Source organism: Melanostigma gelatinosum (genome assembly GCF_949748355.1).
Source record: "Melanostigma gelatinosum genome assembly, chromosome: 8".
NCBI lineage: Eukaryota > Metazoa > Chordata > Actinopteri > Perciformes > Zoarcidae > Melanostigma > Melanostigma gelatinosum.
Genome location: NC_136641.1, coordinates 21,955,443 through 21,983,189, shown reverse-complemented (window position 1 = coordinate 21,983,189; position 27,747 = coordinate 21,955,443). Strand labels below are relative to the sequence as shown.

The 27,747-nt window shown below is 41.1% G+C and overlaps 3 protein-coding genes across 3 annotated transcripts; 1 reads left to right on the top strand and 2 right to left on the bottom strand.

Moving 5' to 3' along the window:
• Window positions 1-297: 297 nt before the first annotated feature.
• On the top strand, window positions 298-11,320 carry LOC306780731 (chitinase-3-like protein 1; the record flags this gene model as incomplete). Its single annotated transcript, XM_079273165.1, has 9 exons — window positions 298-453; window positions 1,631-1,763; window positions 8,063-8,267; window positions 8,357-8,413; window positions 9,652-9,817; window positions 9,927-10,051; window positions 10,142-10,265; window positions 10,358-10,540; window positions 10,682-11,320. The coding sequence occupies 9 exons, from the start codon at window positions 298-300 to the stop codon at window positions 10,868-10,870; spliced, it is 1,338 nt and encodes a 445-aa protein (XP_079129291.1). The 3' UTR covers window positions 10,871-11,320.
• A 6,542-nt stretch (window positions 11,321-17,862) lies between these two features.
• pm20d1.2 (peptidase M20 domain containing 1, tandem duplicate 2) lies at window positions 17,863-22,140 on the bottom strand. Its single transcript, XM_079273860.1, has 13 exons — window positions 21,900-22,140; window positions 21,678-21,764; window positions 20,517-20,752; window positions 20,336-20,422; window positions 20,097-20,230; window positions 19,769-19,888; window positions 19,521-19,596; window positions 19,361-19,422; window positions 19,197-19,275; window positions 19,014-19,085; window positions 18,761-18,926; window positions 18,570-18,669; window positions 17,863-18,200 (listed from the first exon to the last, which is right to left on the bottom strand). Exons 1-13 carry the CDS (start codon window positions 22,117-22,119, stop codon window positions 18,071-18,073), a joined length of 1,569 nt encoding a protein of 522 aa, XP_079129986.1. The 5' UTR covers window positions 22,120-22,140; the 3' UTR covers window positions 17,863-18,070.
• A 235-nt stretch (window positions 22,141-22,375) lies between these two features.
• lemd1 (LEM domain containing 1) lies at window positions 22,376-27,523 on the bottom strand. The gene is made up of 6 exons (XM_079273770.1): window positions 27,277-27,523; window positions 25,581-25,677; window positions 25,245-25,391; window positions 24,834-24,898; window positions 23,267-23,340; window positions 22,376-23,076 (listed from the first exon to the last, which is right to left on the bottom strand). The coding sequence occupies exons 1-6, from the start codon at window positions 27,469-27,471 to the stop codon at window positions 22,839-22,841; spliced, it is 816 nt and encodes a 271-aa protein (XP_079129896.1). The 5' UTR covers window positions 27,472-27,523; the 3' UTR covers window positions 22,376-22,838.
• Between the last annotated feature and the right edge of the window lie 224 nt (window positions 27,524-27,747).

Here is a 27,747-nt window from a genome sequence, read left to right as displayed (position 1 = left end):
TTACATGCGTTTTTATTTTACCCCTACTCTTTTATGAATACTTACTATACTAATAATGAGGTTAACTGCACATTATAGTTATGTAGATCATAGTGTGGTTTATTTTCATCACTTTTCCTAATAAATTACAAAAGCGTGTTGACCAGTTCGTGCCTATGGCTGTATATTTGTCTTGCCACATATTACTTTGTGCTTTTTGTTGCTCTTTGTGTTATTAAAACAGAACATTTAAATGCAGTATGTGGTGTGTTTTCTTCAGAGCACTGTTTGGTTTAAATGTTTACCAGATTCAGTACAATGGTGGCAGCAAAACGAAGCAGAGAAAAGTTCATCGAGTCTGCGATCACACTACTGAGAGAAAATGAGTTTGATGGGCTAAACCTGGACTGGAGGTACCCTGGGGGACCTGGAAGCCAACCAATGAACAAGACGAAGTTCACTCTGCTGTGCAAGGTCAGATCCTGAATTTATCTTCTGTCATAAATGTACATACTGAATAAACATTTATGAAAATATAACATTATGTTTGGCAGAGACTGAACCATATGTTAAATATGTTTTAATTTAAATTTTATTTTTTTCTGTGTATGTAATTTATTGACCCTAGGGTCACATTGTGTTTTTTATGCTTTTAAACTTCTGCTCTGTTAAGCACTTTGTGATGTTATGTCTGTGAAAAGCGCTCTATAAATAAATTTCATTCATTCATTCATTCATGTTTCTGTGTTGTATAGGAGCTCAAAGAGGCCTTTGTGGCTGAAGGAACAGCAACTAACCGTGACAGATTAATCATCACTGCTAGTGTCTCTGCTGTGAAAGAAATCATCGATGACAGTTATGAAGTTGCACAGATTGCCACGTAAACTAATTTAAAGTAATACTTTATACTAATACTGTGTAATACTATCACAGCCCCTTATACAACGGATACCAAGACACTGGAGACAAAATCTACTTGAACACTGTAAGTACAGGGATTCATATTTCAACTGCTTAAACACCTTCCTACTCAGAGATGTCCTTTCATCTTAATTGTTTAGTATTCTCCACATTGTAGGACTATGCTATGCGGTACTGGCGGGACCAGGGAGCACCTGCACACAAGCTAAACTTGGGGTTAGCGGCATATGGGCGTGCTTTTGACCTCTCCACTGAATCCAGTGATGTTGGTGCATCAGCCAATGGTCCTGGTGAAGAAGGCTGCTACACCGGTGAAGAAGGATTCTGGGCCTATTATGATGTAAAACAGCAAGCTGTGAATATTATCAATTCATATAAATAGCTTTATTATCAGCTAACCGGTTTTACTCTATTTGTTGTGACAAATATCTGTTTGAATGAATACATTTGATCTTCATATGATTTTTGACCATTCTTTTCAGACTTGCCTTTATATTGAAGGGGTTCCTACCGAGCTGATTGTTGATCAGGAAGTTCCATATTCCGTCACAGCAAATCAGTGGGTTGGATTTGACAACAAAGCCAGTCTTGATACTAAGGTAGTCATCTGTTCAGTTCACTGTTGTTCAATAATCCCTTCACAAATGACTGGTTGTACACAATCTGGTGAAATAAATATGTTGTCAACATGACGTCAGCTGTTGAAATGTGTTGTTCCTCATCCTCTCAGGTCAATTACCTGAAAACTAACAACTTTGGAGGAGCCTTTGTCTGGTCTCTGGACCTGGATGACACGACTGGAAAGTTCTGTAAAATGGGCAAATGTCCTTTCATCCTCCACCTGCATGATATCCTGGTTCCAGGTAACCAAAATGCAAAACATTTACATGGTATCCTGTCATGGCAGGGACTTGACATTAAGCTTTTTCAGCCACTTGCCCCAATGTATTTTACTTGCCGGATAACCAAACTTACTTGTCGGAAATACAAAATATAGGCGGATAAAAAATAAATAAAGAATGAAACAATTGGGCAAAAGGAAATGGCAAAACAATTCTTAATGTTATCCTTTAACTTTGTCAATGGGGGGGGGGGGGGTTAATAGTTGTAATCATGTATTATAAACTGCTTTAAGTGTTATGAAGTTAAAGAGTCAAAATTCCATCTGTAATATGTATTTTATATTGCTGTGGAAACATCGGCATTAATTCAAGTTTCTCGCCAATAACTAGTTTACAAGATTACATTTGAACATATGATAATGTTGTGATTTACCCTCGCGCAATACAAAGTTTTACTGTTTCATGCCTGAAGGCATAACAATATAACTAAATTAATCCTTCATACATTCGCTGTTCACTCCTTTATAAGCAGAACTGCGCTACGGAGAGACCCCGAGCTGTCGGCAGATAAGGCGTTTACCAAGTTTAATCTGAGCTCCAGCACGGGAATGAATTACAACAGAATAGGCCTATGTGTCTGAATAAGTTAGTAGTTCATAATGTTGCTCTGCTGTTAGCTCTGTTATTTAGCCAGGCTGGACTGTGCTGCCAATCAGCTGCTCAAAGCTGGCAAGAGGAGAGCTCCGTTAATGTTAAATAACGTTGCTGATTTCAATGGATTTGTTGTTCACAATGAAGCATTTTCAGGGATCGGCGACTAGAAAGCATTAATGGCGATCTCCTGACCACAGATTTTTACTGTATATCGGCCGCTCATAAAGATCACATTTATTTTTCACATGCCCGATAGGACAACTGCATGACGTAAACTAATATATAATCTTATAATCTTCCTTTGCCTCGTCCTTTGCCTCGGATGGAGGACTGTGTGGATAGTATAGGTGCAGCTACCTACATCACCAAGACTTGTTGAAAGGATACCGGCAGGTTCCTCTTACGTCCAAAGCTGCTGACATCTCTGCTTTTGTCACACCTGATCATGTTCTCCTCCTCCTATACTGGTCTGATCACATAACCACTTTAACAACTGTGTTTGCCCATTTAGCTCAAGCATCTCTGAATTCGAATCTGGCGAAATGTGATTTCAGAAAGGCTGTCGTGACGCGATGTCAAGGGGCAGACACAGACACAGCCCTCTTCTAAAAAGAGGCAGAGTTAAGTCAGTGGGCGTATACAGCCAATGACCGCTGTAAATACGTACATGGTTCAGTGACTTTTGTCCCTAGAGAATAGTAATAATAACAAGGCTGTAACCCAATTAGGTGTGTGTGCTTTTATTGTCTAACTTTGGCATTGTAATATGGGTGTGTTCTTGCAGGTGAATTTGTGACTCATAACAATTGTCCGGTTCTCATTACTACTGATTATAGCCTTGTTCTGTGAATGTATTGTTACTTTGACAATTACTAACAATTAATTTGACGTACTTACGTCATATCACGTCATATGAAGTTGTTTTAAAAATATTTTTAGATTACAGGAAGTATGTTACCAAATGCCCAGGAACTACAGGTCAAAAGCAACCTTTTGACTGATCATGCCAGAGAAACAACTGGGCCATTCTACAGAATTTATCCAATTCAGTTGGAGATGGAAACATCTTGAAATAAATATGTAATTTTCGCCACACTTTGTAGGTTTGTAAATTGTATAATATCCAAGGAATGAATGTTTCTCTTATAGCTTGCAGACTTGTATTTTTCCTTTATTTGGTGCATGTGTGTTGTGAAAAAAGAAGGGTCTTTCTGACATGGACCTTTCCCCCAATGGACCCGGTAGTGGGTCCACCCCTGTAGTTACATTAAGTCACATTTTGTGTATTTTTAGGATTTTATAAAAGCCTATGTTACTTCAGCTAAAATTTGCAGATTGAGTGACTTACATGTCTGCAGCAATGATTAACATCCAGAGAGTCACAGTGATCCGCTTGGAGAGACAGACAGGCCACCATATTGGCTCGGCCTGAAATTCTGCTCAAAGCGGCCTCCTAGTAGAACGTCTTCTGCTACTCAGTGGCATCAATATTCATAGATCTTGGTTATATTGCCTTTGAAATTAAGATGATATACGAGGAAAGGATACAAATATATATATTTTCCTTTGTTGCATCTCCATTTACTCTGGAATACGTTTACCCTCAAAGGAATCACAAATTCTTAAGTTTTCTTTTTTCTCACCCTAAAAAGAGACCAGAAATATGCATATAATCCTTATGGTCTTGAGGAGCAACTCCTGATGGTTTTTGTCCATGATATTTATTTATTTTTTTTGAGAGAGAAATAGTGCTAGGGGTAAAAAGGTTAAGGGAGAGTTAAGTGTTAACTAATATGGAGTTTACAATAAAATGTCTTTAAATTTCCATAACTGCTAAAGTTTTGCTTATTTTCACAATCCTGTCACAACTGAAACTCCAGCACGTTTTGATAGTTACAATGTTCGATCATTTTTAGCCTTCCTTAAAGATGCTCGTTGGCACACAAGATGCTCGTTGGCACACGTTTAGCAAGCACAGTTCTGAACAGTTGGACAAACAACAACATTTTCTGCAATTACACCTAAACAATCTGCTTGATTGCAGAAAACAGGCGTTTGGTAGTAACGTTCTTTGAAGTTGCACTCAGATTTTCAGACTTTTGAACACATTTATTTCAAAATGTTGGGACCCATCTACTCACCATGCAACCATGTGTGACGGCCCCTGTCTCTAATCACTGCAAGTATGCTTTTGTCCCTCTGTCCCCAGAGAGCAGATTACCTGATGCAGAGCACCTGGTCCAGGAACAGGGAGGCATAAAAACCCTGCTCTAGCGTTGCTCGGGGCGGGTTTACTCTCCGGCGTACATAGTGTTCCCAGGCAGTTGCTACCGGTTATTTTGGTTTCGCTGACAATACCCACATTCTTTTGTTTTTTAAACCTTTATTTAACCAGGTAGTCCCATTGAGATTAAAAATCTCTTTTGCAAGATGTAAGTAACAACACTACATAACATTAAGCAGCAGTTTTTGTTTTTTATGCTTATGTGTTGCTAAGAAGACAATGTGTTGCTAAGAAGACACCCCAGAAGATGAGTCACTCAGGTATAGTTCCATCATTGTTCAAAGTCAAAGAATAACTTCATGATGTTAGTTGTAATGAATAAATATATTTTAAAATCAAGTACATTTCTCTGGCATTTATAGTTTTCTACTGTACCGAAACGTACCGAACCGTGGCTCCACTGTATCGTACCGAACCCAACCGTGCATTTTGTGAACCGTTACACCCCTACCCCACACGCATTCATGTTGACACTACTGATGTTATTGACTGACACACTTCATAACTTTAACTATTTCTTTATTTAGTGAAATAAACATTTTACGTTACCATCATTTGTTGTGTCTGCCGTATTTGTCATGGCCTAGGAGCCGGGTTATGACACCATGAGAGAGAGGGGTGTAGACATACTTCCTGATCTAATGTGGGGGTGTTGCTAAAATCATCTCAGCCCATGTACTTTGCGAGATTAAAATGAATTAGATATTATGATGAAAAAGAAGTTAAACCATTGGTTGCCACCGTCCTTTGGTTGTTGTGCCCTGAATCAATCTCTGATGCATATTTATAATTATGGTCTCTGTCCCTCTATTAGACAGAAATAACCTCGTCAGACTTGATCATGATATAAAGGACCTGGCATGAGGTCACTGTCCAAGATTCCATCACTTTACAATTAACACAATGGAACATTGCCGTAATTATCCCCACCCTAGTTAATTGCCAAACCCTTTCAGCTCTCCACCTTAAAACAGTGTCGCCTGTCATCTGCCAGTCATCCACCACAGGAGAGAGACAGTATATGCTTCGTTCAATCATATTTGTAAGTATCGCTTTTATTTTAACAAACCATATTTTCATTCATGTCTTTGCTGTTGCCATGTATATTTCTATACTTGCTTAATCTCTCAAACCAGCTGAACTAATCACATTTTAGGCAGAAGGTTTTAATCGGCAGACACTGTGCACGTTTTCTTTTTTAATTCAGTTGGATACAATGTTATCACTAATGTCCTATACACTTAATATCTATACTTTTGACATTCAATAGCTGTATGTTGCCGTTGTGTTGTATTTAAAGTTTTGGTTGTGTGTTGTATTACCTGTTAAAGCAAGGTGAACATATCATGGCTCCAGGAAAACAAGGACTATTTCTGAAGCAGGTGCTTTGGTTTGACTATGTGATCGGACAGTTGTGTTTTCCATTCACACTCCTTTCAAATCAGCATCGCTAAAGTAGATATTAAAATATGCTGAACAATAACTATCCTTCTATCCAACATTTTTTCACAAGACGTATCATCTGCCCAAACTTGTGGTATTAGCAAGGATCACAACTTGAGTGCTTATCTGGATTATCTTGGAGAGTATCTCTTATTTGTTTTGGTTGGGTGCTGACAACATCAATGGCTGTTGGCTATAACTTACATGCAAAAACGCAGCTGTGTGCGGCATCCAAATAACCGTTCCAATACTTTTAAGTAAACCCACAAACTGCCCGCAGCTCGGTGTGTGGTGGCACTTATGGACACCCCACAAAATATAAAACTGACCTATCTATCTGAAGACGATGCTAATCGTCAGCTGTCACGAGGGACAAAGGGAAACTTAATGTTGAGGTCACAATATCCAGGTCCAACATGCTACAGTCTCAAAACTTTAAAGTTAATATAAGACATTGTCAACTGACAGCTGACGATGTGAGATGACTTTATGATGAAAGAAAAGATAAACTGTTGTTTGCCACCGTCCTTTGGTTGTTCTTTAACTAAATACTTAGCTATATCTATCAAAATGAAGAGCTTTTGAGTGCCCTGAATTAATCTCTGGTGCACATTTAAAATGATGTAGATCATTGCAGTAATTATCCCCACCCTATACTTAACTGCCACACCCTGTCAACTGACTTATATTTATAGTATCTCTTTAACACATTTTAACTTATTTAAAGTTCGATGAAAGTAAATGCTATGTTGTGTGGTTCTGTTGAAGTGTCATTTCTGATTTATGCTACAGGTGTCAAAATGTACACAGTATGACAGTGACGAGTGTCTTTAAACTGCTAAGACACCTGTTTTTAAACTGGTGTGTGTCCCTGATTTACCCTGATGTTTGTTTTGGAAATTAAAGTAAGATTATAAATGAAAGTAACTTATTTCTGAAGTGAATTCCAAGCTTGCCCTGTGACACAATTGTACATGGTTTGCAACAACCTCCCTCATGTTGGATAAACATCTCAAAACAACATTATTGTTGTCATGATTATCACAAAATCATGACAGACATCAATCGGCGGGGGGATCGGCGGGTGGGCGTTATTCTTCTGCATCAACGCCGTGGTCGGGACGGCGTTATAAGCAATATCCGCCATGTGAGTGCAATGCAGAGCAACGGCAATCAGCCATTGGGGCAGACATAGCGGTTTTATATCTATGGAGACACACATACTGGGACTCTGCATACTAAACATGTTCGTCTATTTCTTCTGCTTATCTACATAGTGACAACATGTGCAAGCTCACTCTAATTACAGGTAAGATACGCTTGTCAAGTTATTGTTTCCATAAATGTTTACCACCTCCAAATAACAAAAGCACATTTTCTCACTTACCTCCATTGGTATCTAGCTATGCAGAGTTTTTGTTTACTTTACCCATGTTTCTGTCCCTCAGACTACAGTGAGAATTAATGGAATTTGGTTTGTGTTGCCACCGAAAGATTGCAATTCAAAAATTCACTGGCAACTCTTTTTAGAAACAGTGTCTCTATTACTCTGGATAATCCACTAAACACAATGTTGATTATCCATAATACACATTGCTGTTGAATTATTAAAATGTAAAATGAAATTCCCTTCTCCTTCAATGTATTGTGGTGGATGGAGAAATGTAATTGAGTAATATCTCATTAATTGGGACAAATAAAACCAAACCTAACTGTACTGCTCGAGACGAGTAGAAGTTTGTGAGAAAACCTGTGGATTATATGTTGTAATTTGGGTGAACTGACCTGTTAAACTTGATTTTTAACCCACTTTGAAGGTCTCTGTTTGATCATCTCCAGCATTGGTAAGTATATAACATGCATTAATCATAATCAACAGTATTATCAGTCGATAAACAATGACTTATTAAAACCATCATTATTTTCTTCCATGTCTCAGCCTCCTCCTCCAGGCTGGTGTGTTACTATAACAGCGAGGCTGGAAATAGAGAGGGGGATGGGAAGTTCACGACTTCAGATATCGATCCGAACAAGTGTACACATCTGATCTATGCCTTTTCTGACATTAACAACCAAAATGAGCTGGTGCCCAGCAATGCAGCTGACTTACAACACTATCAGGCATTCAATGAACTCAAAACCAGGTCAGTGCTTTAGCCTATACCGTTTGTGGAAATGTTGTTGATTTTGGGTCTTGTCAAACAATCATTACGAAACCTTTATGCTCCCACAGCAATCCACAGCTCAAAACCCTGCTGGCGGTTGGAGGCTTGACCTCCAACACACAGAAGTAAGTTACTGACATGAACATGTCGGCCCTTTTTGTGTCCGTGCAAAGACAAATGTAAGCAGCACTTCAACATGCTGGTATTTTGCTGAACAAAAAACATGCTTTGCCCAATGATGATGTGATTTTGTGCTTTGCACAGCATGCATGGTGCATTGTTTCATACAAATGAGGTGGCACAAGGACAGATGCTGACATTTGATTACCTACATAAGTTAATTTCATGATTCAATCAGCACATGCAAAATAGCCTATGGGATGAAAATATTAAAAATCTACATAATAATGTAAGTACACTAAAATATAGTTCAACTATAGTCTATAGTCAAACTATAGTCAAATATTTCTACCTGATATTTTCATTACATCATGTGAAACCAAAAGCAGGTTGCTGGAAAAGAATCACACAGATGTGCACATACAAGTGGTCAGTATTGTTGGTATCTTCAAACACCAAATGGTGTTTATTAAAATAATTACTCTAAATTATTTTTATATAATTTGATTATGTGACTGTCACCCTAAAATTAAATTTAATAAAGTTGTATGTTGAAAATGATTGGGTGTTTGCATTAATGCAAACTGAATGCAACCAGATGAACGCCGTAAAAGGACAGTTGTAGTTGTTTCATCAAGTTTAAACCAAAATGTTTCGTCATTATTAAACCCCACAAAGCATACATGTAATCAGAATATCTGACTTTTTTCAACACAAACAGATACATAAATCAATTACAGACCGGTGCCATTAAACACTCAAATAAAACAAAGTAAACCAACCCAATTGTGCCAAAAAAAACACGAACAAATCAATTGCAATGTCTTTCAGGAGATCATGACTCGCTTACTCAAGATAATTCTGAGCGGTTTCATGGAACTGCTGTTTATTTTTTTTTCAAATACATTTTTTTATCTAGATTGCTAAATAGCACTACAGGTATGATAACAAAATGTTTACATGCGTTTTTATTTTACCCCTACTCTTTTATGAATACTTACTATACTAATAATGAGGTTAACTGCACATTATAGTTATGTAGATCATAGTGTGGTTTATTTTCCTCACTTTTCCTAATAAATTACAAAAGCGTGTTGACCAGTTCGTGCCTATGGCTGTATATTTGTCTTGCCACATATTACTTTGTGCTTTTTGTTGCTCTTCGTGTTATTAAAACAGAACATTTAAATGCAGTATGTGGTGTGTTTTCTTGAGAGCACTGTTTGGTTTAAATGTTTACCAGATTCAGTACAATGGTGGCAGCAAAACGAAGCAGAGAAAAGTTCATCGAGTCTGCGATCACACTACTGAGAGAAAATGAGTTTGATGGGCTAAACCTGGACTGGAGGTACCCTGGGGGACCTGGAAGCCAACCAATGAACAAGACGAAGTTCACTCTGCTGTGCAAGGTCAGATCCTGAATTTATCTTCTGTCATAAATGTACATACTGAATAAACATTTATGAAAATATAACATTATGTTTAGCAGAGACTGAACCATGTTTCTGTGTTGTATAGGAGCTCAAAGAGGCCTTTGTGGCTGAAGGAACAGCAACTAACCGTGACAGATTAATCGTCACTGCTAGTGTCTCTGCTGAGAAAGAAATCATCGATGCCAGTTATGAAGTCGCACAGATTGCTATGTAAACTAATTTAAAGTAATACTTGACATTGTACCCATGATTAGCTGTTGTCATGTTTTGTTCAACGTGATCTCCTCTGCATTTTAACAGGTATCTGGATTTCATCAATGTGTGGACATTTGACTTTCACGGCCCCTCGGAAAGTGTCACAGGACATCACAGCCCCTTATACAACGGATCCAAAGACACTGGAGACGAAATCTACTTGAACACTGTCAGTACAGGGATTCATATTTCAACTGCTTAACACCTTCCTACTCAGAGATGTCCTTTCATCTTAATTGTTTAGTATTCTTCACATTGTAGGACTATGCTATGCGGTACTGGCGGGACCAGGGAGCACCTGCACACAAGCTAAACTTGGGGTTAGCGGCATATGGGCGTGCTTTTGACATCTCCACTGAATCCAGTGATGTTGGTGCACCAGCCAATGGTCCTGGTGAAGAAGGCTGCTACACCGGTGAAGAAGGATTCTGGGCCTATTATGATGTAAAACAGCAAGCTGTGAATATTATCAATTCATATAAATAGCTTTATTATAAGCAAACCAATTTTACTCAATTTGGTCTGACAAATATCTGTTTGATGAATACATTTGATCTTCATATGATTTTTGACCATTCTTTTCAGACTTGCCTTTATATTGAAGGGAATGCTACCCAGCTGATTGTTGATCAGGAAGTTCCATATGCCGTCACAGAAAATCAGTGGGTTGGATTTGACAACAAAGCCAGTCTTGATACTAAGGTAGTCATCTGTTCAGTTCACTGTTGTTCAATAATCCCTTCACAAATGTACACAATCTGGTACAATACATAAGTTGTCAACATGACGTCAGCTGTTGAAATGTGTTGTTCCTCATCCTCTCAGGTCAATTACCTGAAAACTAACAACTTTGGAGGAGCCTTTGTCTGGTCTCTGGACCTGGATGACACGACTGGAAAGTTCTGTAAAATGGGCAAATGCCCTTTCATCAGCCACCTGCATTATATCCTGGTTCCAGGTAACCAAAATACAAAACATTTACATCGTATCCTGTCATGGCAGAGACTTGACATTAAGCTTTTTCAGCCACTTGCCCCAATGTATTTGACTTGCCGGATAACCAAACTTACTTGTCGGAAACAGAAAATATGGCGGATTAAAAAATAAAGGTCAAAAAATGTCATTCTTTAACTTTGTTAATGGGGGGGGGGATTAATAGTTGTAATCATGTATTATAAGCTGCTTTGAGCTATAGTGTTATATAATTCCATCTCTAATATGTATTTTATATTGCTGTGGAAACATCTGTATTAATACAAGTTTCTGGCCAATAACTACAGTTTACAAGATTACATTTGAACGTATGATAATTAATTAATAATTTACCCTCGCTCAACACTAATTTTTACTGTAAAAAAAAGAAAAAGCTGTTTACCGTGTTTAATCTGAGCTCCAGCATGGGAATGGATTACAACAGAATAGGCCTATGTGTCTGAATAAGTTAGTAGTTCATAATGTTGCTCTGCTGTTAGCTCTGTTATTTAGCCATGCTGGACTGTGCTGCCAATCAGCTGCTCAAAGCTGGCAAGAGGAGAGCTCCGTTAACGTTAAATAATATTGCCGATTTCAATGGATTTGTTGTTCACAATGAAACATTTTCAGGGATCGGCGACTAGAAAGCATTGATGGAGATCTCCTGATCACAGATTTGTACTGTATATCGGCCGCTCATAAAGATCACATTTATTTTTCACATGCCCGATAGGACAACTGCGTGACGCATTCCAATGGCCTGAACACAGAGTTTACTTGCCCAGTGAAACTCTTAATGTTGAGCTAAGCATAGAGTGGCAGTTTTTAGTGTGTATTTGATTGAATGCCATCCACATTCAGTAATTACATTACATATAATGAAGAAAGCAAATGTGTGCTCTTTCTATCAAGAAATTCTAACAGCCATGCTCATGTATATAAAAATATTATTTGATTGACAAACAGTTTAAAAAGCATTAACACAGTATCTCATTCTCATTATTTTAGATTTTCCTAGCCTCAGCACTACAACTCTCCCAACAACAACTACAACAATGCAGACTACCACAACAACTCCCCCTACCACGACCACAACAACTCCCCCTACCACAACTACAACAATGCCGATGACCACAACAACTCCCCCTACCACGACCACAACTCCCCCTACCACAACTACAACAATGCCGACGACCACAACAACTCCCCCTACCACAACTCCCCCTACAACGACAACAACTCCCCCTACCACAACCGCAACAACTCCCCCTACCACAACCGCAACAACTCCCCCTACCACAACCACAACAACTCCCACGACCACAACAACTCCCCCTACAACGACCACAACTCCCCCTACCACAACCACAACAACTGCCCCTACAACGACCACAACTCCCCCTACCACAACCACAACAACTCCCCCTACCACGACCACAACAACTCCCCCTACCACAACTACAACAATGCCGACGACCACAACAACTCCCCCTACAACAACTACAACAATGCCGACGACCACAACAACTCCCCCTACCACAACAACTGCCCCTACAACGACCACAACTCCCCCTACCACAACCACAACAACTCCCCCTACCACAACAACTCCCCCTACCACAACTACAACAATGCCGACGACCATAACAACTCCCCCTACCACAACTACAACAATGCCGACGACCACAACAACTCCCCCTACAACAACTACAACAATGCCGACGACCACAACAACTCCCCCTACCACAACCACAACAACTGCCCCTACAACGACCACAACTCCCCCTACCACAACCACAACAACTCCCCCTACCACGACCACAACAACTCCCCCTACCACAACTACAACAATGCCGACGACCACAACAACTCCCCCTACCACAACTACAACAATGCCGACGACCACAACAACTCCCCCTACAACAACTACAACAATGCTGACGACCACAACAACTCCCCCTACCACAACCACAACAACTGCCCCTACAACGACCACAACTCCCCCTTCCACAACCACAACAACTCCCCCTACCACGACCACAACAACTCCCCCTACCACAACTACAACAATGCCGACGACCACAACAACTCCCCCTACCACAACTACAACAATGCCGACGACCACAACAACTCCCCCTACCACGACCACAACTCCCCCTACCACAACTACAACAATGCCGATGACCACAACTCCCCCTACCACGACCACAACAACTCCCCCAACCACAACTACAACAATGCAGACTACCACAACAACTCCCCCTACCACGACCACAACAACTCCCCCTACCACAACTACAACAATGCCGACGACCACAACAACTCCCCCTACCACAACTACAACAATGCCGACGACCACAACAACTCCCCCTACCACAACTACAACAATGCAGACGACCACAACAACTCCCCCTACCACAACTACAACAATGCCGACGACCACAACAACTCCCCCTACCACAACTACAACAATGCAGACGACCACAACAACTCCCCCTACAACAACTACAACAATGCCGACGACCACAACAACTCCCCCTACCACAACCACAACAACTGCCCCTACAACGACCACAACTCCCCCTACCACAACCACAACAACTCCCCCTACCACGACCACAACAACTCCCCCTACCACAACTACAACAATGCCGACGACCACAACAACTCCCCCTACCACAACTACAACAATGCCGACGACCACAACAACTCCCCCTACAACAACTACAACAATGCCGACGACCACAACAACTCCCCCTACCACAACAACTGCCCCTACAACGACCACAACTCCCCCTACCACAACCACAACAACTCCCCCTACCACAACAACTCCCCCTACCACAACTACAACAATGCCGACGACCATAACAACTCCCCCTACCACAACTACAACAATGCCGACGACCACAACAACTCCCCCTACAACAACTACAACAATGCCGACGACCACAACAACTCCCCCTACCACAACCACAACAACTGCCCCTACAACGACCACAACTCCCCCTACCACAACCACAACAACTCCCCCTACCACGACCACAACAACTCCCCCTACCACAACTACAACAATGCCGACGACCACAACAACTCCCCCTACCACAACTACAACAATGCCGACGACCACAACAACTCCCCCTACAACAACTACAACAATGCCGACGACCACAACAACTCCCCCTACCACAACCACAACAACTGCCCCTACAACGACCACAACTCCCCCTTCCACAACCACAACAACTCCCCCTACCACGACCACAACAACTCCCCCTACCACAACTACAACAATGCCGACGACCACAACAACTCCCCCTACCACAACTACAACAATGCCGACGACCATAACAACTCCCCCTACCACAACTACAACAATGCCGACGACCACAACAACTCCCCCTACAACAACTACAACAATGCCGACGACCACAACAACTCCCCCTACCACAACCACAACAACTGCCCCTACAACGACCACAACTCCCCCTACCACAACCACAACAACTCCCCCTACCACGACCACAACAACTCCCCCTACCACAACTACAACAATGCCGACGACCACAACAACTCCCCCTACCACAACTACAACAATGCCGACGACCACAACAACTCCCCCTACAACAACTACAACAATGCCGACGACCACAACAACTCCCCCTACCACAACCACAACAACTGCCCCTACAACGACCACAACTCCCCCTTCCACAACCACAACAACTCCCCCTACCACGACCACAACAACTCCCCCTACCACAACTACAACAATGCCGACGACCACAACAACTCCCCCTACCACAACTACAACAATGCCGACGACCACAACAACTCCCCCTACCACGACCACAACTCCCCCTACCACAACTACAACAATGCCGATGACCACAACTCCCCCTACCACGACCACAACAACTCCCCCAACCACAACTACAACAATGCCGATGACCACAACTCCCCCTACCACGACCACAACAACTCCCCCTACCACAACTACAACAATGCCGACGACCACAACAACTCCCCCTACCACAACTACAACAATGCCGACGACCACAACAACTCCCCCTACCACGACCACAACTCCCCCTACCACAACTACAACAATGCCGACGACCACAACAACTCCCCCTACCACGACCACAACAACTCCCCCTACCACAACTACAACAATGCCGACGACCACAACAACTCCCCCTACCACAACTACAACAATGCCGATGACCACAACAACTCCCCCTACCACAACTACAACAATGCCGACGACCACAACAACTCCCCCTACCACAACTCCCCCTACAACGACAACTCCCGCTACCACAACCGCAACAACTCCCCCTACCACAACAACTCCCCCTACAACGACCACAACAACTCCCCCTACCACAACAACTGCCCCTACAACGACCACAACTCCCCCTACCACAACCACAACAATTCCCCCTACCACAACTACAACAATGCCGACTACCACAACAACTTCCACTGGAACCCCTTGTGATGGAAGGAGCAGTGGGTTCTTCGCCTTTCCCGGTGACCCAACTAAATATTACCAATGTGATTCTCTATCAAGAGTTCACATCCAACAATGTGGAACTAATACGGTCTTTAGTCAAGCCGTCAGTGTCTGCGTTCATCCGTAAGTGGTAATATTTGTTCTGTCAATAATTTTGTAATGAACAATGTGTTGAATTGCTCATGTTTTTCAGTTGGCAGCGTCTCTGATTGGGTTTGAGATGTTGGATTGATAAGTCGATCGATAATAGAAAATAACACTTTCTCATCGTTGCTATTGTTGTTAATAAATTCAGAGAAAAAAAGACTGTCTGGCCTTTATAATTTCTTTGTTGCTGTCATTCAGTCTATCCTTGTAGATGTAGAACGTGTTGAACTTGAAATTTCGTCTTTCTCCACTGTTGATCTACCTGCTGACACTTTCTCTTGAACTGCCTGACAACCATTTAATTTCCCCAAGGGGCTTTTTGTTTTTCTATTTTTAGTTTCAATGGGTGTAATGCTGTCAGTGATATTTTGAGGTATTTGTACTTTACTTGAGTATTTCCATTTTATGTAAAATTATACTTCTAGTTCCCTACATCTCAGGGGGGAAATATTGTACTTTTAGCTTTAGAATATTAGTTACAAGTTAGGCTACTTTGCAAATTCATATTTGTAATACAAAATATAAATCAACTAATTCATTATGATGTATTATTGAGTGGTATATAACCTATTAAGCATATAAAGTAGTTCAAATTAGTTCCACCTTTACCTGCTGCAACACACTTGAACATCAATATTTACAATCCAATCATATAAACCTGATGCTAGATCATAAACTATTTATAAGAAGTGGACGTAGTCACCGTGATGTCACCCATTGGTTCATTGATTGCCCTTTTTATACCCTTGAGTTTGGCATTTTGGACGTCGCCATCTTGGCTTGGAGAGGGTGTAGCTACGTACAACCCAACACTGAATAAGAGATTTTAGGGGACCAAAAAGGTTACGATTGACTTATGTGAAAACACTGTGAAAGGGTTAAAGCTGTATGACAAAACCTAAGACCAGACAACACTGTGGTAGCCACCTCTTAATCACAAAGTAGCCACGCCTTAAAGTATACCATACTTTATTGTCTAATTTACTCTAAATAGGACAGTCATTTACTAAATTAACATCATGCTGTATTGAAAAAGACGTGAAACTAGTGATGACGACCATAAACCAAGGGTATTCAATTAAAATTCAGCGAGGTCCAATTAGAGAGAATTTCCTCATGCAAAGGTCTGGAACGTCACAATAATATTTAATTTGATAATAATGATTTCATGCCATATATATTGATGTAGCAAACAGTTGTATTAACGTCTGTATGTAGTCAACAACTCACTGTCAAATCAAATAAAGAAAGTTCAATTGAATAATATCCAAACAATATTTAAAATCGAACTATGAATTGTCCATGCCCTGCAGCTTTATATTAATTTAATTCAGGTGTGATGTCAATCAAAAAAGCCAAGACATCCATATTATTCTCATCTTCTAAAAAGAGAACATTTTGTGCAGAGACTATATCTGTGGTTTTTGAAACCACTTGTTTCAGCTCTACTCTGTTTACAGCATTGTTGGACAGTTAAAATGTTATATGAGGATTCTGATCATATTGGGCTCTCTGGTTCATTTTTCTGTGCTTTCATTTGGGGTGTGAATGGGTACGTTTACTTAAAAGGAGTTGTGCTTCGTCTCGTAGTGGCACTTCAGATTGGCGCATATAATAATTGCCAGTCTCTGAACGTATGAGACTGGTTTTGAACAGCCCGTGCCAACACTTCTATGCTTGCTTTCCTCTATTGTCAAGCTATTTGTTATGTTAATTGTAATAAAGTGTGGTTGAATACCTCCCACATGTCTGGATCGTAAACTAGATGTTTTTCCTTCTTTTTTCATACATTTTGGGGAAATTGTGCTTTTGTAAGTGTATTGTGTAATAGTAACAGTATTGTGTAACAGCATTTCTACAGAAAGAAGCATCTTTTTATATTTTCTGTTATTAGCAGCCAAAATGTAGTTCTGCAGTCATTTCATTCATGTTATATGTAGCATCATAACTTCAAGTATAACAATATTATTAGCAGACCAACAAAAAAATGTCAGTTACTTCCATAAAATTAGACCATCATGATTTAAAATCAATTTAAAAATCATTACACTATCGCAAAACCGTTATCGCAAATGCAGAAGAGCTCTACATAGTGATTTCATGATCATTTTTATCAGAACAAGGTCAATACTGTATGTCATCAAACAACATTAAAAATAGTCTTTTAATGTAAAGCTATGGAAAAGTGTACCATCTCGCTCTAAAATGCAGAATTGCATTTTATTTCAAATGTAGTGACCAATACATTAAGTCAAGGTCCCGTTGGGTGCTGTTGAAATGAATCAGATTGCTAATAAAGACTTTTGGATTACACTTTTAGCCAAACTGTCTATTCCTTAGAGTTCATGGATAGAGCTGTGAGGCTCAGGGAGCTTCTGAATGTCACAGTTTTGAATCAGACTGAAGTAAAACACTACGAGCTCCTCATAGTTCTTTTTGGAAATCCGTTCATTGATGCCATGGAATCTAAGAATAAGAAAACAACAACTTATGGTATCTAAAGAGGAGAAAATACATTTTATGTTTACAATTTCCTTGTGCTGGTCTTGCAGGATGATAGCTTTTTAATCACAAAAGCTGAGCGGCAAACTGGGCTTAAGGTTGGTTCCATACATACAGTAAAACACTGAATAATATTATAGTTGTTCAACCAGGACTTTAAGTCTGAACAGTACAAGTAGGTCACATCATTGCATCACAAGTTTGTGACATAAAAGCGTTACCATCAGCGGCCTTCTGGTTTGCCAGATATTACTCTGGTCAAGCAGTTTATAATACTCACTGCAGCAGGCTTTGTTCAGTTTGTATCCAGTATTAGACAAACTAAACCCTTACCTTTGAGCATCACCTGGTTTAAACCAGACAGGAGCGAAGCGATAGATATCATTCGTCAGGTCTTTAAAGTGTCGACTGTCTGTGTTTCCAATACAGATACCTGAACATACAAACATGATATCAAAACAGTTATTTCATATTTTGACCTCACCAACCACATTTTTATACAATTACGTCCGTCTGGATTCTACCTGGAGCAACTGCAACTGTTGGAAACATGTCCAACACAGTTTTCTTAATGATCTGGAAGCCAAAGGACTTGTCATCCATAGAGCTCACAGGCAAGGGGTCAAATCCATTAACAAGCTCCATCTTCACTCGTTGGTCCCCCACTGTGGACTGGATTAGGTCCAGGACCTAGACGTGACAGCAAAAACTCAACTCAGAATATTCATGAAGAGACATAAGGAATTCTCAAAAAAGGAGAATCAAACTTCTGACTACCTCTTGTAGGGACTGTGCTGAGTGGATTCGTAGATTTACATAAGCTTCAGCGAGGGACGGGATGATATTCACCTACATGGTGGGAAAGAATTTAGGTTTGATTCAGGAAAACGAAAAGGGCTGCAATCTAATTCACAATCAATTCCTGTGAATCATCCTTTATTTCAGAATGAATAACTGTACCTTAACTCCTGCATTAAACATGGTGACTGCTGTGGTTGTCCTTACAAAAGCATTAGTGTCTGGTTTTCTTTCAAGTACCCTGCAACGTAAAACATGCTAAATGGTTCAGGCCAATGCATACAATCGGAAGAAAACGTGAGAAATCAATTTTAGGATGTAATTACCTGCCTAGGAGTGGGGCAAACAGCCACAGATTTGTCATTATGAACTTCATTGGGAGTCCGAACTGCAAACAAAGAATGAGTAAGTGCGTAACAACAGAAATGATCTAATATGCTATTAAAAGTGATGACAACGATGACCAAGTAGCTGCCTCCTCCTTACCTTGTGCGCCAGATGCTCAAATGTTCCATGTTCAGGCCCATGACCAAATAATCTTGGCATCGGGTTCTCCTCTAGTCTGAGGCAATAGCGCGACACAATTACAATATTAGACTTTGTTTGAAGAGGACTAAAAAAATGTAGAATGTGGTTGAACATATTGTTCTGCAGAAACGCAAAGACTAACAAGAATTCATAGAAATGAAAACAGTTTTAAAAAGATCTCAATTTGAAGAGGATGAACCTCTCACCTTTTGACTGCTGCAGCCAAGATCCCGATGCTGGTCTCCCTGGGAGGCATTGAGGAGTGACCAGGGACCATAAACACACTAAGCTTTACAGTCGCCGAACCCTTTTCACTTATCCCAATTCTACAAAACAAGTACAACACAAAACACACAGAATTTACGCACAGAAATTACTGTTAAAAAACGAATGAAAATGTAATGCAGACATGCAATTTCATGATGTGCTTGTGAGTTTGTTGTGACGTCAGCCTCGGTCCACTTGTTTACTTTTAACATGTAAAGTCTGCAAACTAAATGTCATGTTTCCACAAGAGCATAAAAGGGTTCTCACAGTGCAGCAGGTCCTTCAAGACCACTGATGACTCCATCAAGTACAGCCAGGCCCTCGTCCAGGACAAACGACAGCTGCACACCACGCAGCTTCAGCTCACGCACTATGTTCATTGCCCCCTTGTAACCACCGACCTTTAAAAAAAGAAAGAAGAAAAGGACACAGACACCGATAATAGTTCAAATATTATCTCAGTTCACAATTTTAAAGAGTGAGAGTTTGAAGAATATCGTAAGTACTTCTTCATCATGACCTAGACCGATGTAAAATCCTCTGCATGGAGCATAGCCTTTCATCAGTAAGTACTCCAGTGCCTGAAGAATTCCCTGGAAGAAATAAAAAGTTTGTATTAGTCTGGTTGGCACATGAAAAGTGAATAATTCCAATTCATCTCATACTAAATATTACATGTTCTCGCACCATTAAAGAGCCCTTGTCATCCATGGTCCCTCTACCATAGATGAAGCCATCCATCTCCTTGGCAGAGAATGGTGGGGCCTCCCAGCCATCCGATTCGGAGGCAGGTACTACATCTATGTGGGCCAGCAGCAGGTATGGCACCAGGTCAGACCGTGATCCTTGCACCCAAAACAGGTGGCTGTAGTTGGCCACCAATTCATGACGAACCAAGCTTGAAGAGAAAACTGTCGGGAAGGCTGACACAGGAAGACGAGTACAAGCTTAAAGGGTGAACACCATCTATTTACAAATGAAGGTCAGTTTAATGCTGAAAAAAGGTGTATAACTTCATGTGTAACTCGACTGGAGTGTGAGAGTCTACAAAGATAACCTGTGTGGCATGAGGGCTGAAACATGGGTCGAACAAAAAAAAAAAGATGCTTTCCGTTGCATCATGGCAAATGTAGGATCAAGTGTCTTTGGAGCTTAACACATACAAGGGACTAAAAGTCATGATAACGCAGCCCCTGTAGCTTTCATATTATATATATATATATATATATATATATATATATATATATACATACACACACACATTTTATATTTGTCTGCTGTGAGCCCACAAAATTAAGGAACAAATACATTTCTTTAAATTTACAAGTCTATTATTATACAGTAAGTAAAGCTGAAATCAGTTGATTAATCAATTAGTCAATGAACTAAAAAAATATTTTAAAACGAAATAGACGTTATTTTGATAAGAGATTAATTTTCTGAGTCATTTTTAATGAAAAGAAAACTGAATATCTTTGGGGTTCTGGACCACCGGTTGGAGAACATAATTTGGCCTAAATTGAAACAATTAAAGTGTAATGACAAAAACCTGTATTAAATGTCACGTGAAAATACTGTAACGTTTTCTGTTGACAGTCAGCAAGGCTAAAGAGTGATACACTTGATTTTAAATGTCAGGAAACCTTCCTTAAAGAATGTAATGACATGAATTGGGCTTTATTGTGTGATACAAAATACCCGTCATGGAAGTGAAGCCATTGACAGGGGGGAGTCTGGTAAAAGCACGGAACTAGCTCAACTGTTACGCTACATCTACGGTATTTACGTAACGCACACCACCAATCGCACCTGTCAACGTTCGTCGCAGCCTTTTTAATTCAACGTTACCTTTGCGGAGGAACCTGTCAAATGCAAGCAGCGCGGTGGTGTTGCTCTCCTCCTCTGAAAATGACACGGTGGGGATCCGGATTGCCTCTGGACACGAACAGACAATAAATAACGCTCATTAGTGTCGGTCACTGGTGTCGGTCACCTTCCTTTCCAGCTACTGTCCACGCAGTGCAACAAGCATTTACACTTCATACGTTACACTAGCGAGCGAAACATTACCTTTAAAATGTGCGAGTAGCTCCTCTCGCTGTCGGTGGCCTATGACGAGCGAGATGTTATTCGTCTTTTCCCATTGTGCGAGTTGAAGTCCGACATTTACGTCCAGCGAAAGCGTCCTGATAGACGCTATGGTGAGTAACAGCAACACCGCAATGAGGAAACTACTTATAATAATCTTTAAAAACCTGAATGCGTTAAACTTCGGCCCCGAGTCGGTCATTGTGTGTTGTGACAGCGGAACTCGTTCACTGTGCCTGCGTGCAGAGTGAATGGGTTTGTTGAATGAGAGCCACCTGCTGGCGCCAATGTACATTGCACTTGTAATCTGCCTCGTGACATTTATCAGAAGTGGATTATACTATGCGACAGATCCCTGCTCATTTGTATATCTGCATGTATTCTTTTTCAGTTTAGTTAGTACAATTAGTTGCACAAACAAAAGTATAAAGCAACACATTCTTTATTTAAATATGGTTCAAATATACTTTAAAAAAACACATGCATCACATAAGTACAGTGGTGCAAATTCATTGACAATGCAACATTACACAATTTGGGTTAGGAAATATAAAATATAGCATTATCATTTATACATTTGAGAACATCTTTTAAAGTCTCAGCTTAATTTCTGTGTTTTAGAAATTGTTTCCACAATGCCGACAAGAGCAATTGATAACACATTCATAAGTTATAAAACTGTAAAACTAGACTTTGAGGTTTGCTCCCTTAAAGACAAACCGTCACTGGTAAAGCAGTATGTGCTCCCTGAAGATATCCCAGGACAGGGTCATCATGGCTTGCATCACCAACAAAAAAAACAAAAGCAACCCTCACAGCTGTCAATCGATGTGGAGGATTAAAGAGTTACTCCAGTCCAGAGAGTGCTGGTGCGTCACGTGTCTCAGCCTGAAGCGAAAGCCCCTCCTCGCTGTCTGTACCCTAGTTTGGACTGTCCAGTAAGGCCACAAATGTACGAAATGAGTCGTCCTGAACACAAACATAAATGAGGTACAAGAGGCACACCACAATGAGGAAGACCAAAATCTGGATCTGGACTGGCACTAGGCGGCGCTCAACCTCTCGTCTCTCCAACGTCGTGGGACTGGCAGGAGTGTCTGGGCACGTGTACTGGACAGGTCTCCCTGCTGCACCCTTGATGGCTCTCCGGCGAGTGGCACTGAAATACAACAGAGAACATGTGCTGATAACCCAATCACAATACTCCTTCAGTATGTGCTGCTATGCAAGATGTCCACGCGTCACCCACCACCAATTCCTGTACATTTCTTATACTTGAAGTCACCTTAAAGTCATTCAACAACTTCAAAAATGGTGGCACACTGTAATAGTGTTGGTATGGCACTTACTAGATCCCTGTGGGTGTGGCATTAGAGTTTTGAAGCAGGTCCCTGATGGCATCTTTCACGGGCTCCTGAGAAAGCTAGAAAAGAGAGCAGAAACTACGGTCAAAGGGGACCAGTGAAAAAGAGAAATATGCCCCCGTCACACAGAGACCTGGTGAACTGTGATGTAATCCCCAGAGATCTGAAAAACACTAACATTTAAAAAAAAGAGCAACTCTTAAGTTAAGTGTGTATTTTTTGTTGTTTCAGTTCCACATAGTAACAGACATTTTAAATGAGTAGACTATGCACACGCCCCCACCAGAAACAGAAAATGTATCTGCCTTGGGAGTGTAGTACAGGGACTGGTTCTTCAGGTTGTCCTTGTCAGGAGTGGGCATGTTCAGCTAAGGAAACAAGACGCAACACATCATGATTTCTACAGTACGAGTTTCCGCCAGTCTCCAGTGAACCTTTACAACTATTTTGACCACCACCAAAGTTTCAGCCTAAAGTGCGACTGAACAATGCGAGCACTACTGACCCCGTTGGAGCGCGAACAATGCTCCTGCACATTGCACCCATTCAAATCGCTCTCAGTGTCTACGCTCATGGAGCGTGACCTCGAACTCTCCATCTGTTGTTAGAAGTGATAATGTACATGAACGAGTGAACGCGCCACCGGCGACAACTCGCAACCTTTGAAATAAGAAGAATTCTTAAAGTTCAGAAACTGTGTCAGATTAACTTTCCTCCTCAACCATTTGGGTGATGCTGAAGGCCTGAGAGGAAATTGTTGAGCCATCATTGGGCAGAACTGATCCAGATGGAAACTGAAAGAATTAGTATTGTCATGTTAACACAAACATGCATCACACAATCTTAACACCAGTGAGATACCAATACCCATTACTGTAAAACAAAATCCCATTGGTGGCTTGACAGGCTCACAATGAATTTGCAGTGTAAGTGAGGAATGCAGAGAATTTAAAATCCATGAGAGAAGGGAAATAAGACCAGCCTACCCCTGATCCTAATCCCGAGCGTTGATCTACAGAGGATGCTCTACTAATTCCTACGGGAATCTGTGAGCAGCTAGGACGACTCCGCTCCAATGGTTGTATCGCATTCCCTGAAATCCACTTGGGACTCAGTTCCCTGTTTCTAGAAGAATGAGCAAGCTACGAAAGGCCAACCCAAGTAAACATCACGGGGCGGAAAAAAAGAAAACATTAGTGTCCCCTGAGAATTCAGTTTGTCAGAATTTTGCTCAAAAGATATGTAGTGTTTACCAGCCGTGATGGGGGTAAAAAGCACTGCGGGTAAAAAAAACCACCATTCTGAAAACACATAAAACTGCAAGTGCTTACTTCAAAAAATGAACAGTTCCAGTTAGAACACAAGTTCACAGTTGCCATCTGTAACCACTAAGTGGCACTGCAGCAATGTGATGCAAAAATGCAAGAAAATATATTGAACAGCAAAAGCATACAGATAGCGTGAGCTCTCCAGTCAAGTGGTGCTAGTCATCGACACGCGATGTCCAAATCAGCTATCCAAAGACATCAAGAACTTCCTACAATTCGCTCACCTGGCTGCTCCCTTCTTGTGCTTGGTCTGACTGTTCATGGGTTTCTTCTTCTGCTACTTCGGAACCTGTGCAAGTCACAGAAAATAATGAAATACAAACGCAGAACAAAAAATGGGCCATGACCACCAAAATGGCCAAGACTATTGGTATACGGTGCAAAACCCATCATCAACACTAAAGTAGCCTTTATGTTATATTAATTAATGGTTTACCCATATATTAATCACTGTAATACAGCTTGGGCTTGTACCTATCAGACAGAACTTGAGTCCAGATACTGTCTTCAAAAACCATCACTGAGAAAAATGAATTGTGTACGTCGGTAACATTACTCTGAGCCTCTTTCTTAAATTAGTTGTCCTCAGAGTTTAAACCAACCATAAAAACAAAAAAAATCCAGAGCGGTCATACCAGACTCTTCGTCCTCTTGTTCCCCATTTTCATCCTCGTCTTCACTGTCAGAGTACAATACACCTTGCTCTACTCCGTTCAGACAGCCATGTCCATCAGACTGAAGCAGTTTCCTGAGCTTCTTCTCATACACGGCTCTGGTGGAGTCTAGCATAGACGACAAAAAAACAATACTATAGCGATTAGTTATTGTAAGACTGGGGACAAACAAACGTAAAGAAATAGAGTGAAGCTGAACATTATGTCTCAACACGTTCATTAAACCACAAAACTGAATTGTTGATAGCAACAATTCCATTTCTACAATTTCCAAGACAGTGATAAGTGTAGCCTCACCGACTATGGGCCCAGCTTTAACCCCGTGTTTGAGCAGTGCGGCCATGAGGTCATCGTCAGTCAATCCACTCGGGTCGGGCATCTCTGCCTCCTCCTCCTAACAAAACACAAGTTTCTGAATTAATGCGAATGCGGTCCGAGACACGACAAAGACTGCAGCTTGGATGCCAGCAGTTTCCAGGTGTGGGATATGGTGTCACAATCAGGCTTTGCCGCGTGTGTTTTCCTGTAGCGCCTCACTCCCTTCACCTGTCCCTAATCAGTTCATTCAGTGTACCTGCCAGTCACACTCACCTCATCATCTCATGACTCTCACCTGCTCACTCTGCCTCCTTCACTATTTAAACCCCTGCCTCACACACACCCACTGCCAGATCATTGTTTTGTGTTCTTCTCTAACCACCCGTTTTTGCTCATCCTGGTCCCCAGTCTGCCTGCCCTGCCGGATTCCCCCCCCCCCCGTCCTTTGAGTACCGGTTTTGTTTTCGTGAGTTATTAAAAACCCTTTGTTAACTCCTCCGACTGTCTGCGCCTGAGTCCTCACTACGCCCCGTGACATAGAGCATATAAACAAAAATGCTCATTCATCAAGTGTTTGCACTTTGTGAATCTTCTGCTTATTAAATGTAAAACTATTGTAAACAACCACAGAAGAGGTTATCAGTTGAGACTGGCATATCATATATCAACGAACAGATAATTATGATATGGTTTATTGTTCCACTGCGTTCTACTTATCTTTGTCACAGCTCCTAATGACAACACGTGAATGATTGCCTCTGGAAAAAAACCTTCAATTAATCTGGTAATTATTTTTCTTTAATCTATTATATGAAATGTCTGAGAAACAGGGTGAGATCGTAAATTTGCCTGTACCTACTTATGTATAAAAAATAAAATAAAAGCTGCAATATATTAGATTTGAAAAGCTGCAACCAGCAAATGTGTTGCTGAAAAATGACTTAAATGCTCAGTTGAACATCAAACTAGTTGAACATGCATTTGCGTGAACAATAGATTAATTCAGCTCTGAACATCAGCAGGTCTAGAGTGCAAATCTTGCAGCAGATTCTATATGAAACTTTACAGTACTGTTGCTTAAATAGGCTAAAGCAGACTAAACACAATGTGTCTTTCTTCCCCTGTGACACAGCACAGAAACAACCTCCAGACTTGCTGGTGCTCTTCTTGGCACACTTAAATGAGTGCGACAGGTGTGGCAAGCACATGCACTGGACTGCGATGGCACTGCAGAAGCGTCTGATGTAAATCTATACCTACTATACAGCTGGTGGCTCAGTGATCAAGGACCTCGAATGCTACACCAAGCTGACAGGACTGCTTGGTAGCCGTGACCCAGATCACCAGCTCCACAACTCCATAGCTGCGGAGCATGCGCAGCATCGGTTTCAATGAGTTCACAGCAATTATTACTATGCACGACTCCTGTTTATCAAAAACAAATGTAGCCCTTAAAGGCAGCATTGTTGACAAGTCTTTTACCAGGAAACATATTTATAATGCAAACATTTTGGAGCGTAATTTCTTCAGACATAAATAAGAAGCTCGCCAACACAAAGTAGACCGATACACTGAAAGCACCATCGTCATGCGAGGTTAGAGAAAGTTGTGATTGCAAAAGTAACTTAAATTATAATATTCTGTGGCAAAAAGACCAAAAGTTTGATCAACTCACTGCCGCATATTGTACTTGATCCTCCTCGTCGCTGGAAAAATCCGCTGCGGTTTTCTGATTGACGTGTTTTAAGTGCAACTCCACATAGACCTCCTTTCTGCTCTTGGCAGGTGGCAGCGCGACATTGTGGGCAACCAGATCCAACTTCAGTCTGGATATAGAGAGGTTGGCCGGGTCCTCCGAGAACAGCGACATGTCACACGTACGACGCGGAAACAAATAAAATGTAGTTCAACTTCAGCGGCTGCTCTGATGCGTAAAACGTCCTGTGAAGGCAGATGAATCCCACCGCGCTGACGTTACGCTCTTGCTCGTGGTCTGAGGATCTGAACTGAGAAGAACAGCTGCAACCGACGACTTGATTGACAGCAATTTAACATGACCCGATGATAAACTAATTTTAAGCTGAGTTAACATTTAGATACATCATAGTCGGAAAAGTACAGGTGTTACTAATTAACAGTGTTTTTA